Source organism: Nematolebias whitei, chromosome 23 (assembly GCF_014905685.2).
Source record: "Nematolebias whitei isolate Nwh7 chromosome 23, NemWhi1, whole genome shotgun sequence".
Classification (NCBI taxonomy): domain Eukaryota; kingdom Metazoa; phylum Chordata; class Actinopteri; order Cyprinodontiformes; family Rivulidae; genus Nematolebias; species Nematolebias whitei.
Window position 1 is genome coordinate 191,656 of NC_056520.1, and position 14,927 is coordinate 206,582.

Sequence of the window (14,927 nt, forward strand, 5' to 3'; positions counted from 1 at the left end):
GGATGAGAGACGAAACGTTTCTACATTTTTTTGTTGATTTGCTTTGTTTTGTTTTTTTGAATGTCCAGAGGACCAGATTTAACTTTTTTAGATTTTTCTACCTGGATTATTGAGCATGCATCAGGATAATGGTATAAGATATTATCAGCCCTTGGGCATAAGCTTTCATGGTATCCCACAACAACCCAGAAGATACATCAGGAGTCATATTCTCCTTAAAACAATAATCTAAATGTTTTTAAAGAAATGTTTCAAATTTTGGGTCTTGGTTCAAAAATACACTGCATCTCCAAGTTCATTCATACCTGGAAGTGCACTCAGTCATCTGGGATTCCAGGGGACGACCCTCTGCACCGAGAGGCTCCATCCAAAAAGGAACTACATCTCTGGGATGTTTGAAGACTTTTTCCTGCCCGTTATGTTTGATTGTTGTGTGTTTCCATCACAGGCAGAAACTAGATCTACCGTTGGGTTTCTAACGTTGACGGAACGTCATCATCACCTGCAGAAACTAGTCAAAGCGTTTCGTTTTAACAGGGCATCACCCTCAGTACAGGAATTGAAAGCTGGTTCCAGGGTCTTGGTTAAGTTTTGTCTGGTTTTCAGGTGATCCAAAGGTGTTGCCATGGCATCAGTTCAGCTTCTCTCCAGCAGGAGGAGACAGAGAGCCTTTGTCTCAGCTTTCCTGTTTCAATGGCAACAGAGAGCAACTGGGACTCACCTGTGCAGGTATGTCATGTGTAGCTTAGTTGCAGGAGAACTAGTTTTTGGATTTAAAGGTTCTGATTGTGGATGCTCCATTTGCAGATGTTTTTTCAAAGAGCAGGAAAAGTCACTGACATACCTGTCCAGGTGAGCCAGACAGAGAATCGAGACATCAGTAGTCTCATGGACGTTCAGGTGGACATGGTGGACCAGCTGTACTTCAAACAGCTTGACTCCGCCCTTCTCGGAGGTGGAATAACGCAGGACGAGGGGTTCTGGACCCTGCCCATAGAAGAAGTCCTGCCGGTTCCAGAACATATCCCGGAGTCCTTCAGGGGGAAGACCTGGACCCAGATCGAGCAGGAGGACGAGGAAAAGGTGGAGAGACTAGTTGGACAGTTCAGACGAGGAAGATTCATCTGCTACTTCGACACCGAGTCCCTGGCCAGGTGATGGACCCACTCACCTCTTCAACTGTTCACTCTGTAACAGAAACCGGCGCGTTCCTGACATTAAACACCTGCTTATGTTGATCACAGGTACGGTGGGAGGAGCCAAAAGAAAACTCTGCTCACTGAAACCAAGAAGGTGGAGTCAGACACAAGTATGCTGCCCTTGATTGACAAAGTAGATGATGATGACTCTGCATGCGCGAGGAGGAAGAGGAGGCGGAGCTTTAGACTAGCATCCAGGTGTCAGGTGAGTCAAATGCGCACTTTTCATCTTCTCTGAAAGTAAAAGCCTCACCTAGTTTTGTTTTTTCAGGTGGTTAAAGTGAGTCACAGTACTCAGACCATTCGATTGGTTGTTCCAGCTGTACAGTACCTGTTTACAGAGACTCCGCCCATCAGCGTACCTGCAGCTAATCAGAGAACACCTGAGATGCAAACGTGGCATTGTTTACCTCCGTCGTACTCCAATATAATCACACCCGTGCAGCCGGGCACCTCGCTTGTCTACCTGCTCTGCTCCCCTTCAGGCTCCACCACACCAGAAGGATCCACCCCAAAGCGCAGCAGAAGGCGGCGGCGGCCAGTTGACCATCAGGGGTTACAGGTCAAATACAAGAAACTTCCTATCCGGTTCTACGAGCCTGGAACGAACCGCATCCTAAAGAAACCTCCAAAACGCATAATGTGGTACAGAGGCTCCGCCTCCTTGGGCCCGCCGCCGCCGTGTGTCCGTCAGTTGTTCCGAAGCCTGAGTCCAGACCTTAACAGTGATCAGCTGTGGGAGGAGGGGCTTATAGGTGACACTAGAGACTCAGTTCAGACTGACCGGAAAGGGGGGAGGACATGTCAGGCTCCGCCCACTTCTCTCCACAGCAGATCAAAGCAAGAAAGTGGTGGGAGGCCACGCCTCCCACCTCCCACCTCCAACAGAAGAACCATAGTTGAAGCCCCGCCCCTACAACCTAGAAGAAAGAGTCTGCGACGAACAGCACCTGTTAGAAAACTCAGGCCCCGCCCACGTGCCATCTCGCAGTCAGAGAGGGCGAGGCAGTGAGAATTCACCTGTCCAGGTAAAACCTCCTGTGCTGTATGCAAACCTGCTGGGGCCAAAACTAAAGTGGCACAAGACAAACATGAAGTTAATTTTTTTTCTTTGTCGCAGAACATCAGCAGTTCAAACCAAAACTTTTACATTTTAAATAAATATTATCTGAGAAATCATTTAAAATGTGAACATTATTTGATACACATTTACAGTTTGTTGTGTCTCATGGCATTAAAATAAATTTATAAACTGTTTTTATGTTTATACATTAAAAATAGTTTTTATTTAAAACTAGACTTTTTATATCTTAGAGGGTCGATGCTATTCACCGTACAGTAATTCTGACAGTGGTTTCCATGGAAACACTGGTATCATTTTCACAGGTGAACTGCTTTGATACTTTTTTATTTTTGTGTTTATTGAAATACAGAAGAACTTCTTGAGAATAAACATTTTTATAACCTGAACCTGCGTCGCCTGTTTGTTCTCAAACCGTCCACCAGGTGGCATACTGAATCTCCCACCTGTTCTGCTGCCTCCAGAAGCTCCGCCTCCCGTCTCTTACCTGGACACAACAGTTTAGTTTAGCATTGTGGGAATCTTAAAGTTGGACACATGTCTCTCCATCTGTCTGTCTCACCTGTCCGTCTGTCTGCCAAGGTGTTGTCCATCTCTGTCTTCAGTCCGGCAACAGTTTCCTGCAGCAGCTGTTCTGGACTACACTTCCCACAATCCTTTTCTTTAGACAAAATGGCGTCTTCTCTCTTTAACCCTGCTCCCTCAGGCCAACCCTGCTGCTCTATTGGCTGATTGTGACACATCATCGCAGGCTCCTCCTCCTCACTGAGGTCATGTGACAAAGTTGCGTCCTGCTGGATTGTGGGAGATGGAGTCTGCAGCTCGCTTTGGCCCCACTCGCTCTCCTTTAGCTCCTCCTCTGAGGTTGATGCAGTGTCTGAGGTCTCTCCATCTGCATGCTCTGTGTTAAAGCTCAGAAGCGTGTTGTTGGCGTGTTGTTGGGCCTCCATCTTGTTTACAGCCTGTCACAGAACAGAGCAGAAATTAACTCCCACAATGCGCCTCACCATTCAGCAGCTGTAGAAAGACCCATTTTCATATTTGCACGATTCACCTGTGAGCAGGTAAAAAAAAAAAAAAGAGTGTTGGCTCTTTGATGAAAGTATCCTGATGCATGCTCAATAATCCAGGTAGAAAAATCTAAAAGAGGACCAGATTTAATTTTTTAGATCTTTGATGAAAGGTTTTCATCTAACAACTAAACAACAACTATTTTTCAACAACAACAATTTTTTAACAAGAAGAAAACAACAATTTTTCAAAAATAAAACAAATTTTCAACAACTAAAGGATTATGTTTATGGCAGGCTGTAACAACATCTTGGTCCATTTATCTGCAAAAAAGAGGAGCAGCGGTTCTACTCCAAGTCTCTCATGGAAAAATGAACCTCTCACCCCGTCTCTAAGGAGAGTCCAGTTTCCCTGCAAAGAGGAATTACTGTATCGAGACCTCAGATTCTGTCAGTCTCTACCCAGAGGTCAGGGACAGAAATTAAATCTGTAGCATTTTTCATGACCCCGTCTCTTCAAACACTGACGTTAAGGAGAACACGAAGTGAAGCTGCTGGAGAACTAGACCAACGGGGAAACAACCGTTGACACAACACCGGGGCGGATGTAAAAGCAGAACACCTGAGTGCCCTTACACCGCCACCATCACGACTGTCCCTCGTTGACCAGAAAGACGTCTTGCTGACTGTGTGTCCTTCAGGAACTGAAGAGTCCCAGTCTAGATGTTCAGATCATCGCCCAGTCTGCACAGGTGGGGGTCGATGAACGTCCTCTTCCATCCTGATTGACTGCAGGTTGGTTCTGTCTCACCTGTGGTTCTGTGTCTCACCTGTGCCAGCATCCCCTGTAGCCGGTCGTTGTGCTGTCTGAGCGTATCCATGGTAACCTCCATCTCGGCACACCGGTTCTCCAGGACGCCCTGTTCTGATTGGACGGCAAATCTCCATGCCTGCAGTTGCTGCTCCAGCAGCCTGAAAAACAAACAAAACAATAAACAAATAAACAACTGAGCTTTATGGCTGAGATGGTTTCCAGTCTCACCACTTGTCTCTCTGCAGGCTCCTGACTTCAGTCAGTAGCTCCGCCCCTGCTGCCACCTTCGGGAGGAAACGCACACCGTTACGTCACATGACATCATCAAGCTGCTGCTGAAACTGTGAGATCATCACCTGGCGACCCTGCAAATCCTCGTCTGTCTGCAGAGATTTAGAGGAGCATGAAGGAGGAGGAGCCAGCACTGATGCATCATGGGAAACAGCTTCATCTGACAGGGCAATCTGAGCCAAGTCAGCCAATAGTGTTGAGGCATCGGAAGGGGGCGGAGCTCTAAGAAAAAATTATGTTTGCGCACGTTTAACTTGGTAAATGTCACCTGTACACCTGTCTCACCTGTTCTGGGTCTCCCCTGGCTCCACCCACTTTAGAACTGTCCTAAAAGCTTCTCTCTGAGTATGTCGCCGTGGTAACAGGGCATGGCGAGCATTACGCACCAACGAGGACAGAGACTCTCTCCAGGTGGGCTGAAGAAGAAAGACAGGTGTAAAGTTGTCCCCCTGGGTCTCACACTGTCCACATGTCCTGTTTTCTGGTTTTGTCCTCCTTTTCTAACCTGAGTACAGAACTCAACCACTGGATGGTGGACTCTGTGCCTCCTGGTCTGTCGGTTGGTCAGAAAGCAATTCTGACACACGTGGACGTTAACGCACTTTTTACACCTGTATCTGAACACACACACACACACACACATACACAGGAGTCACAGGTGTTGGACCTCATCAGAGTCCAGTGTGTTTTCTCAGGAAGACTCACCTGAGGCCGGTGATGGGAAACGTCTTGCAGGTGTGACAGCGGACGGCATGACTGATCTTTTGACTGACTGACAGTCGGTACAGTGTTGGTAACCATAGCAACAGTCGTGGCTCACTTTGTAGCCATGACAACATGTGTTCTTCACTCACTGTTAGAGCAGGCACCTGTAAACACAGTCACCTGGTTGTCACGGTAACCATATCTCTGTGCAGCATTTGGATGTTCTCACCTCCTTAAAGCATGAGCTCACAGCTGCCTCCATGCTGCCAAACACACCGTCCTCCTGCACCGCCGCCGGAACCTAACAGCCACATGTTAGAGAGCCGCTGGAGAACAGGGCATTTTGGGAGATGTAGTCTGAACTGTGTGTACCTGACTGAGGTCTTGGAGCATAGATCTGAGTCCAGACATGCTGACAGATCCTGCAGTGTTTCCTGAAACCCTCACAAGACCTGCAGGATACAACATTAATCTTTTATTTTGAAAGTCCAGTGAGAATGTTCTGCGGTCGTGTTTGTTTATGAATCATTCGCAGTAAAACTGGACGAAAGTCCAAACACACATCTCTGAGTTCCATGCACTTACTTGTGTATTTCACCAGCAGGTTGTCTGCAGACAGAGCAATCAGAGCCGTCTGAAGAGAGCGAGACGACACACAACCGGTCTGACCGCTGAAACACACAAGAGACACATGCAACACAAACACAACCATTGGATCTGGTTTAAACTGCACTCAGGCTCAGGACAGGTACTGACCTCTCCAAGAGCCTGAACATGAGGCTGCACAACTCCTCTGGACCCCCTGCATGCACACAACCTGCTACTTCCTGTGACGCCCTGACAAACATCCTGTCCACAACACGGCCAACTGCGTCTCTGTCCATCATGACATCCTGAGTCAGATTGGCCCCGCCCTCCTCTTGAAAGGCAGCCATGATGTGTGGAACTAACACAACATCCACTGAAACAGAATCAGAGCAGGTTGAAGTTCATCAGGATTAAAAAATGATCAAATGAACATGTTCAGGATGAAATGAGTCACCTGAACATGTTTAATATATCTTCTTCTTCTTGTGAAGCAAATATGGCTGTTTACTTGTCTTGCAGTGATAGACTGCAGGCTGGACCCCAACTTGATGCCGTGGCTCTGTGGAAGTGCAACATCAAGGCCAGATTGGCGTTGGAGTTTTGCTTCCACAGAGACACTGGACCCCCTCCCTGGGCTGCCACCTTACCGTGGTGGAGGGGTTTGAGTGTCCCAATGATCCTAGGAGCTATGCTGTCAGGGGCTTTATGCCCCTAGTAGGGTCACCCATGGCAGACAGGTCCTAGGTGAGGGACCAGACAAAGTGCAGCCCAAAGACCCCGATGATGACACAAATAAATGGACCTAGTGTTCCCTTGCCCGGACGTGGGTCACCGGGGCCCCACTCTGGAGCCAGGCCTGGAGGTAGGGCACGCGGGCGAGCGCCTGGTGGCCGGGCTTTTACCCATGGAGCTCGGCCGGGCACAGCCCGAAGAGGAGACGTGGGTCCCCCTTCCCATGGGCTCACCACCTGTGGGAGGGGCCAAAGGGGTCGGGTGCAATGTGGGATGGGTGGTGGCCGAGGGCGGGGACCCTGGCGGTCTGATCCTCGGCTACAGAAGCTGGCTATTGGGACGTGGAATTTCACCTCACTGGTGGGGAAGGAGCCTGAGCTGGTGTGTGAGGCTGAGAGGTTCCGGCTAGAAATAGTCGGACTCACCTCTACGCATGGCTCGGGCTCTGGAACCAGTTTCCTTGAGAGGGGCTGGACAGGCGTGGGCGTACTTATTGCCCCCCAACTTGGTGCCTGTGTATTGGGGTTCACCCCAGTGAATGAGAGGGTGGCCTCTCTCCGCCTACGTGTGGGGGGACGGGTTCTGACTGTCGTTTGTGCTTATGCACCAAACAGCAGTTCAGATTATCCACCCTTTCTGGAGTCCTTGGAGGGGGTACTGGAAAGTGCACCTTCTGGGGACTCCCTTGTTCTGCTGGGGGACTTCAATGCTCATGTAGGTAATGACAGTGAGACCTGGAGGGGTGTGGTTGGGAGGAACGGCCCCCCTGATCTGAACCAGAGTGGTGTTCTGTTGTTGGACTTCTGTGCTCGTCATGGATTGTCAATAACGAACACCTTGTTCAAGCATAAGGGTGTCCATATGTGCTCTTGGCACCAGGACACCCTAGGCCGCAGTTCGATGATCGACTTTGTCATCGTCTCATCTGATCTGCGGCCACATGTCTTGGACACTCGTGTGAAGAGAGGGGCGGAGCTGTCAACTGATCACTACCTGGTGGTGAGTTGGCTCCGATGGTGGGGGAGGATGCCGGTCAGACCTGGCAGACCCAAACGTATTGTGAGGGTTTGCTGGGAACGTCTGGCAGAGTCTCCTGTGAAATGGAGTTTCAACTCCCACCTCCGGGAGAACTTTGAACATGTTCCGAGGGAGGTGGGGGACATTGAGTCTGAGTGGACCATGTTTCGTGCCTCTATTGTCGAGGCGGCTTACCAGAGCTGCGGCCGCAAGGTTGTCGGTGCCTGTCGCGGCGGCAACCCTCGAACCCGATGGTGGACACCATCAGTGAGGGATGCTGTCAGGCTGAAGAAGGAGTCCTATCGGGCCTTTTTGGCCTGTGGGACTCCGGAAACAGCTGATGGGTACCGGCAGTCCAAGTGACATGCGGCTCGGGTGGTTGCTGAGGCAAAAACTCGAGCATGGGAGGAGTTCGGAGAGGCCATGGAGAAAGACTTCCGCACGGCTTCGAGACGATTCTGGTCCACCATCTGGCGTCTCAGGGGGGGAAAGCGGTACGCCACCAACACTGTTTATAGTGGGAGTGGTGTGCTGCTGACCTCAACTCGGGATGTTGTGGATCGGTGGGCGGAATACTTTGAAGACCTCCTCTATCCCACCGGCACGTCTTCCACTGAGGAAGCGGAGCCTGGGGACTCTGGGTCGAGCCCTCCAATCTCTGGTGCTGAGGTCACCGAGGTGGTTAAAAAGCTCCTCGGTGGCAGGGTCCCAGGGGTGGATGAGATTCGCCCAGAGTTCCTTAAGGCTCTGGATGTTGTAGGGTTGTGTTGGCTTACGCGACTCTGCAATATTGCGTGGACATCGGGGGAAGTTCCCCTGGATTGGCAGACCGGGGTGGTGGTCCCCCTATTCAAAAAAGGGGACCGTAGAATGTGTTCCAACTACAGGGGAATCACGCTCTTAAGCCTCCCGGGTAAGGTCAATTCGGGGGTTCTGGAGAGGAGGGTCCGTCGGATAGTCGAACCTCGGATTCAGGAGGAGCAGTGCGGTTTTTGTCCTGGCCGTGGAACACTGGACCAGCTCTACACTCTCAGCAGGGTCCTGGAGTGTGCGTGGGAGTTTGCCCAACCAGTCTACATGTGCTTTGTGGACTTGGAGAAGGCGTTCGACCGCGTCCCTCGGGGGGCCCTGTGGGGGGCCCTGTGGGGGGCCCTGTGGGGGGTACTCTGGGAGTATGGGGTACCGGGCCCTTTGATACGGGCTGTTAGGTCCCTGTATGACCGTTGTCAGAGCCTGGTCCGCATTGCCGGCAGTAAGTCGGGCTTGTTCCCGGTGAGAGTTGGACTCCGCCAAGGTTGCCCTTTGTCACCGATTCTGTTCATAACTTTTATGGACAGAATTTCTAGGCGCAGCCAAGGTGTTGAGGGGATCTGTTTTGGTGGCCTTAGAATTGCGTCTCTGCTTTTTGCAGATGATGTGGTCTTATTGGCTTCATCAGATCGTGATCTACAGCTTTCGCTGGAGCGGTTTGCAGCCGAATGCGACGCGGCCGGGATGAAGATCAGTTCCTCCAAATCCGAGGCCATGGTCTTGAGCCGGAAAACGGTAGAGTGCCCTCTCTGGGTCAGGGAGGAGGTCCTACCCCAAGTGGAGGAGTTCAAGTATCTTGGGGTCTTGTTCACGAATGAGGGAAAAAATGGAGCGTGAGATCGATAGGCGGATAGGTGCAGCATCTACAGTGAAGCGGGCGCTGTACAGGTCTGTTGTGGTGAAGAGAGAGCTGAGTCAAAAGGCGAAGCTCTCAATTTACCTATCGATCTACGTTCCCACCCTCATCTATGGTCATGAGCATTGGGTTGTGACCGAAAGAATGAGATCTCGGATACAAGCGGCCGAAATGAGTTTTCTCCGCAGGGTGTCTGGGCTCTCCCTTAGAGACAGGGTGAGAAGCTCGATCATCCGGGAGGGACTCAGAGTAGAGCCGCTGTTTCTCCACGTCGAGAGGAGCCAGTTGAGGTGGCTTGGGCATCTGTTTAGGATGCCTTCTGGATGCCTCCCTGGTGAGGTGTTCCAGACACGTCGCACCGGAAGGAGGCCCAGAGGAAGACCCAGGACACGCTGGAGGGACTATGTTTCTCGGCTGGCCTGGGAACGCCTCGGGATTCCCCCAGAAGAACTGGCCCAAGTGGCTGGGGAGAGGTAAGTCTGGGCCTCCCTACTTAGGCTGCTACCCCCGAGACCCGACCCGGATAAGCGGAAGAAAATGGATGGATGGAGACACTGGACACGTGGAGAACTTTGTGAAACTGGGGATTTAAGAAGTTTTTATGCACCATTTCTGATCAGGGACAACTACAATACAACAAGCTCCTTTGTTAAAAAAAATCTTCTTCTTTTGGCTTTTCCCTCCTCAGGGGTCTCCACAGTGAGTCGATAGATGAAGCTTTTATCCCTGGTTACCCATGACCCAGGAGAAATTTTATAGTCTGCCCATTCCGAGGCCATCGGGAGTCAGATTCAAATAAGCTTTGATTGTTGATTTTCTTCAGCAGACATATTACTTTTTTCTTTAGCCTTGAGCCCATCTGGTCATTCTGGTTCCAAAAGGCCTAATTGTGGGAATCCATTCCACTGATCCATGCTATGAGTCTCCTTCAAGGTCGAACCCACCACGCTGATGAGTCCCAGAAGCCGCAGGTGGCCTGTGATTCTCATAAATCTTCTTCACCTTACGGTTTAGCTTGTAAACCTTGATTTAGAGTTCCTACAGCACGTACCAAACCTTCACACTGACTTGGAAGCTTTGCCATGACCGAAATTGCTGCCAATGTCTTCTTCAATAGTCAATAAAACAGAGCCCCGTCGATGCCAAAAAGCAGAGTCCCTGGTATCCATCCATCCATCCATTATCTTTACCCGCTTATTCCATTTTGGGTCATGAGGGTCGCTGGTGCCCATGTCCAGCCATCACTGTGCGAGGGGCGGGGTACACCCTGGACAGGTTCTGTGCGTGCTTGTCTACCGCCCACCTCATTCTAAGGACTTCATAAATGAATTCTCTGACTTTTTGGCTGATATCACACAGAGATACACTCACTTTTTGCTTATTGGTGACTTTAATTTGCATGTGTGTTGTCAGGAGAAGCCCTTAGTGAAGGACTTTCTGGATTTATTGGACTCTTTTGGCTTAGCTCAGCAGGTGAACGGTCCTACCCAGGAACATGGTCACACGCTGGACCTCGTTTTAACACGCGATGTCTCTGTTTCTAATTTGAAAATCGGTGACAATGTTTTTTCAGATCACATGCCTGTATTGTTTGACTTCACCCCCCCTTGTCATACTGCTAAGACGTGCGTTCCTGCACGTACGCGTTCCATTAACCGTTTCACTGCTGCTCATTTTAATGAAGGTTTTAATTCTGAGAGGATCGAACAGCTCTCGGTGTCTCTTACCACTGAGGAGCTAACCTCTCAGTTCAACTCTGCCTGTTTAAATGTTCTGGACCGTGTTGCTCCCCTTAAGACCAGAAAAACGAAACTTAAATCTGTGGTTGACATGCCTTTGCAATGTCACATGGACATCAGGGGCAGTGCCACTGGATTGGCAGACTGGGGTGGTGGTTCCCCTCTTCAAAAAGGGAAACCAGAGGGTGTGTTCCAATTATAGGGGCATCACTCTCCTTAGCCTCCCTGGTAAGGTCTATTCAGGGGTACTAGAGAAGCGAGTCTGATTGTTAGTGGAACCTCAGATCCAGGAAGAACAATGTGGATTCCATCCTGGCTGTGGAACACTGGACCAGCTCTTTACCCTCACTAGGGTCCTTCAGGGGTCATGGGACTTGGCCCACATTTTGCCTACATGTGTTTTGTGGACTTGGAGAAGGCATTTGACCATGTTCCTCAGGGTACACATGAGTAAGGGATTGGGGGCCCATTGTTATGGGCTGTTCAGTCCCTATACAAGCGGTGCGAGAGCTTGGTTTGCATTGCCGGCTGTAAGTCGGACCCCTTCAGGGTGGGAGTTGGACTCCTCCAGGGCTGCCCATTGTCACCGATTCTGTTCAAAACTTTTATGGACAGAATTTCTTGGTGCAGCCAGGGGGCGGAGGGAGTCCAGTTCGGTGACCTCAGGATTCCCTCTCTGCTTTTTGCATATGATGTGGTCCTGGTGGCGTCATCGTGCCATGAGCTTCAGCTCTCACTGAAGTGATTCACAGCTGAGTGTGAAGCAGCTGAGATGAGAATCAACACCTTCAAGTCTGAGGCCACGGTCCTCAGTCAGAAAAAGGTGGATTGATCTCTTCGGGCCAAGGGTGAGGTTCTGCCTCAAGTGGAGGAGTTCAAGTATTTCGGGATTTTGTTCACAGTTGAGGGAAGAATGGAGTGTGAGACTGACAGATTGGTGCAGCATCTGCAGTATTGCAGACCCTGTACTGGTCCGTTGTGGTGAAGAGGGAGCTGAGCTGTAAGGCAAAGCTCTCTGTTTACCGATTGGTCTGCGTTCCTACCCTCACCAATGTTCATGAGCTCTGGGTAGAGACTGAAAGAATGAGATTGTGGATACAGGAGGTTGAAATGAGTTTCCTCTGCAGGGTAGCTGAACTCTCCCTTAGAGATAGGGTGAGAAGTTCAGTTATCTGGAGAGGTTCGAGTAGAACTGCTGCTCCTCCACATCGAGAGGAGCCATTTGAGGTGGTTCTTCTGGTAAGGAAGCTTCCTGGGCGCCTCCCTAGGGAGGTGCTTGGGGCATGTCTGACTGGGAGGAGACCCTGGGGAAGACCCAGGACACACTGGAGAGACTATGTCTCTCAGTTGGCCTGGGAATGCCTTGGAATCCTCCCAGAAGAGCTGGAAGGGGTGGCTTTAGAAAGAGATGTCTGGACCTTCCTGTTCTGATGCTGCCCCTGTGACCCAACTTCAGAACAAGAGAAAGATGATGGCTGGAATAATATTTATAATAATTTATCCTGAATAATTCATGATGAAATCCTTCACCTGAACACGTTCAACAACAAACTGAATAACGCAGGATGATTCTTACTGTTGCAGAGTCTCTGCAGAGACAGAAGCTTCACAGCAGCTCTGTAGATGGACGGACAGATGTCCTTCATCAGGGACATGTCCTTCATGATTTCTGTTAGAAACAGGAAATAATCAAATGGGGTTCCCAGTGTTTCCTGTCAGTTCAGTTTCTGAAGCTTCAGCAAAAGTTTGCATCAGGAGAACAGAAACATCCAGACATTAAAAAAGATGACCAGTAAAAGTTCTCTAAAGAGGAAGCAACAGATTGTGTTGAATCTTCACTTGATCCTGAGCAAGAACATAGGAGGCAGTGAAGAGGAAAAACTCCCTTTGACAGGAGGAAACCTCCAACAGAACCAGAATCAGACAGAAGAACCAGAACTAGACAGAAGGACCAAAACCAGACAGATGGATCAGAAACAGAACCAGACAGATGAAATAACATATTTGAGCATTTATTGAGGATTACAGTAAATTAAATTCAAAATTCAATTCAAAAATACTTTATTAATCCCAAAGGGAAATTATTTGTTGTTGTAACTCGTTATCCTCATTTCATTAAGATATGTTATAGATGCTGATGGCTGTAGACAGGAAGGATCTCTTGTAAAGGTCCATCCCACAGTGGATCCTAAGAAACTGGCTGCAGATGCCATCCGCTCCGTCCATCCAGACTCAGCTGGCCTCTCGGTTCCCCCGGTCTGTAGGACTGCCCGAATGCCGGGTAGAACTCCTCCCAGAGTGATGGCCACTCCTCCCAGCAGTCTGCCGAGCTCCTCGTCGCTGTGGACAGCCAACTGTAGGTGCTGAGAGACGATCCTGTCCTTCCGCTGTCATGAGCCGTGTTTCCTGCTAGTTCCAGGATCTCAGTGGTCAGGCACTCAAGCACAGCTGGCAGGTAGACGAGAATGCATCCACAGAACATCCTTTCAACTCATTTGAGATTTGGGGCTGTAGTTGAGATATTATTTGAGCTTTTGGGATGTTAATCAGCTGGTTGGTTGTAGAAAACTGCCTTGTTGCCATGGTTACGCATGATAACAAATGTCCAAAACTCAAAAAGTTTCAGTAAAAATCCTTCCAGCTGCACAGTTTCTGATATCAGAGGAAACAATCATCCAAAAAAATGTGATTTACATCCAGAAAAAAAGGAATTAAAGGAATTAAAGTTTCCAAAAGCAAAATCTCAGAATCTCAGAGTAACAGAGCTGCTCCAACATGCAGCCACCTTGAGCGGCGCAATTCTAGAACCTAAATCCTCAGCAAACTCAAATTGTGCATTCAGTTCTTGTTTTAAAACCACTGAAGTTATAGATTGTATAATATTTGATGTTTCTAAGGCCAGATTAATGCCATCCAAGGAGGGCAAACGACTGGAAAATTCATTCACACCACTTCCGGTTCCGGCGAGCTGATGGACGGCAGCTCCCTCCGGCTTCTCTGCAGTCTTTTATCATCAAAAAACTGAACTGTTTTTCGAACCGGACTAAAGTTGGTCCCCCTTCCAACCGAATTCGGTGTTCAGTGACTCAGAGAGCCGGACGGGACCATCCCAAAAATTTATTTCTGTCCAGGACTGGCCGCTCCCACCCCACCGGTCACTCTGAGTGCACCCTGCCGGCAAGGTGACCCCTCGAGCTGGGGAGTCATCGCAGGAAGGTCCGGTGTTTTTTCTCTCTCTCTCCGGATCCCAACAAACTTCTCATCTGGATTTTTGTGGTTCCACCTGGTTCCGACAAGAATCGCTGGGCGATATTTTGCTGGCTTTTTCGCTGGTTTTCTGCTGGACTGACCCTCGTAGTGTCTTCATTGGTGTGGGGGAAGTGTACGTGTCCCCTGAACTGGACCAGAACCGAACCGAGTTGGCTGTGGGGGACTTCGTCTTTAAAAGAGCCGGTATCAGCTTCATTGAGCAGCCCGTTACCATTTAATGAAGGACTGTCCACCTCCGTGGAATGCAGTGTTCACCTGAAGGAGACGCTCTGATGCTTTGAAGTGCCGCTGGAACCAGACTGGAGAAGAACCGGGCCAGGGACAACTTCAGCCTCTTCATCTCTCATGCTGTGGAGTGCCAGAGCTGGACTGGAGCAGAACTGGACTGGACCAGTGATGACTTCAGCCTCAGTCTCTCCGGTCAGTCTTGTCGTTTTTCACCGGGGGTACCTCTCATGCTGTGGGGTGTGGAGATGACGTGCAGAGAAGCGGAGGAGCAGCGCTGTTTGGTGCTCGAGAGAGTTTGCATCAGAGTTGCTGCAGGCCTCCATCCAAACTCACCTGGATAATGATTATTTTTATTCCAGATCATGTTGTTGTCCCCTGTTGACCTGAAACGAGCTAGGACCATGCCTTTCATTTCAGGAGGATTTTATGGCAGCTTGCTCTGCCATTTGCTGCAAATTATTTGTTTCTGCCTGTTGGTTCTGGACCCAGCTTCTTTTTCTCATGGGAGCATCCATCCATCTCCGCAGGGGGGCCGGAGCCCCCCTCAGCCCAACTCAAACTGTAGTTGGGCCACCTCGTCAGACTTG

General features: G+C 49.7%; 2 protein-coding genes across 2 annotated transcripts in view; one reads left to right on the forward strand and one right to left on the reverse strand.

Annotated features, from left to right (window-relative positions):
- Positions 1-1,745, forward strand: part of zdbf2 (zinc finger, DBF-type containing 2) — a 10,493-nt gene extending 8,748 nt beyond the window's left edge. The window contains exons 7-11 of the mRNA XM_037696709.1: positions 607-729; positions 808-1,154; positions 1,245-1,404; positions 1,471-1,595; positions 1,685-1,745. Of these exons, the coding sequence (XP_037552637.1) occupies positions 607-729; positions 808-1,154; positions 1,245-1,404; positions 1,471-1,595; positions 1,685-1,745 (816 nt within the window). The remainder of the gene's footprint in view (positions 1-606; positions 730-807; positions 1,155-1,244; positions 1,405-1,470; positions 1,596-1,684) is intronic.
- Positions 1,746-2,657: 912 nt separating this feature from the next.
- On the reverse strand, positions 2,658-6,035 carry dytn (dystrotelin). Its single transcript, XM_037696711.1, has 12 exons — positions 5,857-6,035; positions 5,686-5,771; positions 5,473-5,552; positions 5,330-5,401; positions 5,101-5,264; positions 4,901-5,012; positions 4,681-4,811; positions 4,461-4,617; positions 4,333-4,388; positions 4,121-4,262; positions 2,843-3,242; positions 2,658-2,767 (listed from the first exon to the last, which is right to left on the reverse strand). The coding sequence occupies exons 1-12, from the start codon at positions 6,033-6,035 to the stop codon at positions 2,658-2,660; spliced, it is 1,689 nt and encodes a 562-aa protein (XP_037552639.1).
- Positions 6,036-14,927: the final 8,892 nt, after the last annotated feature.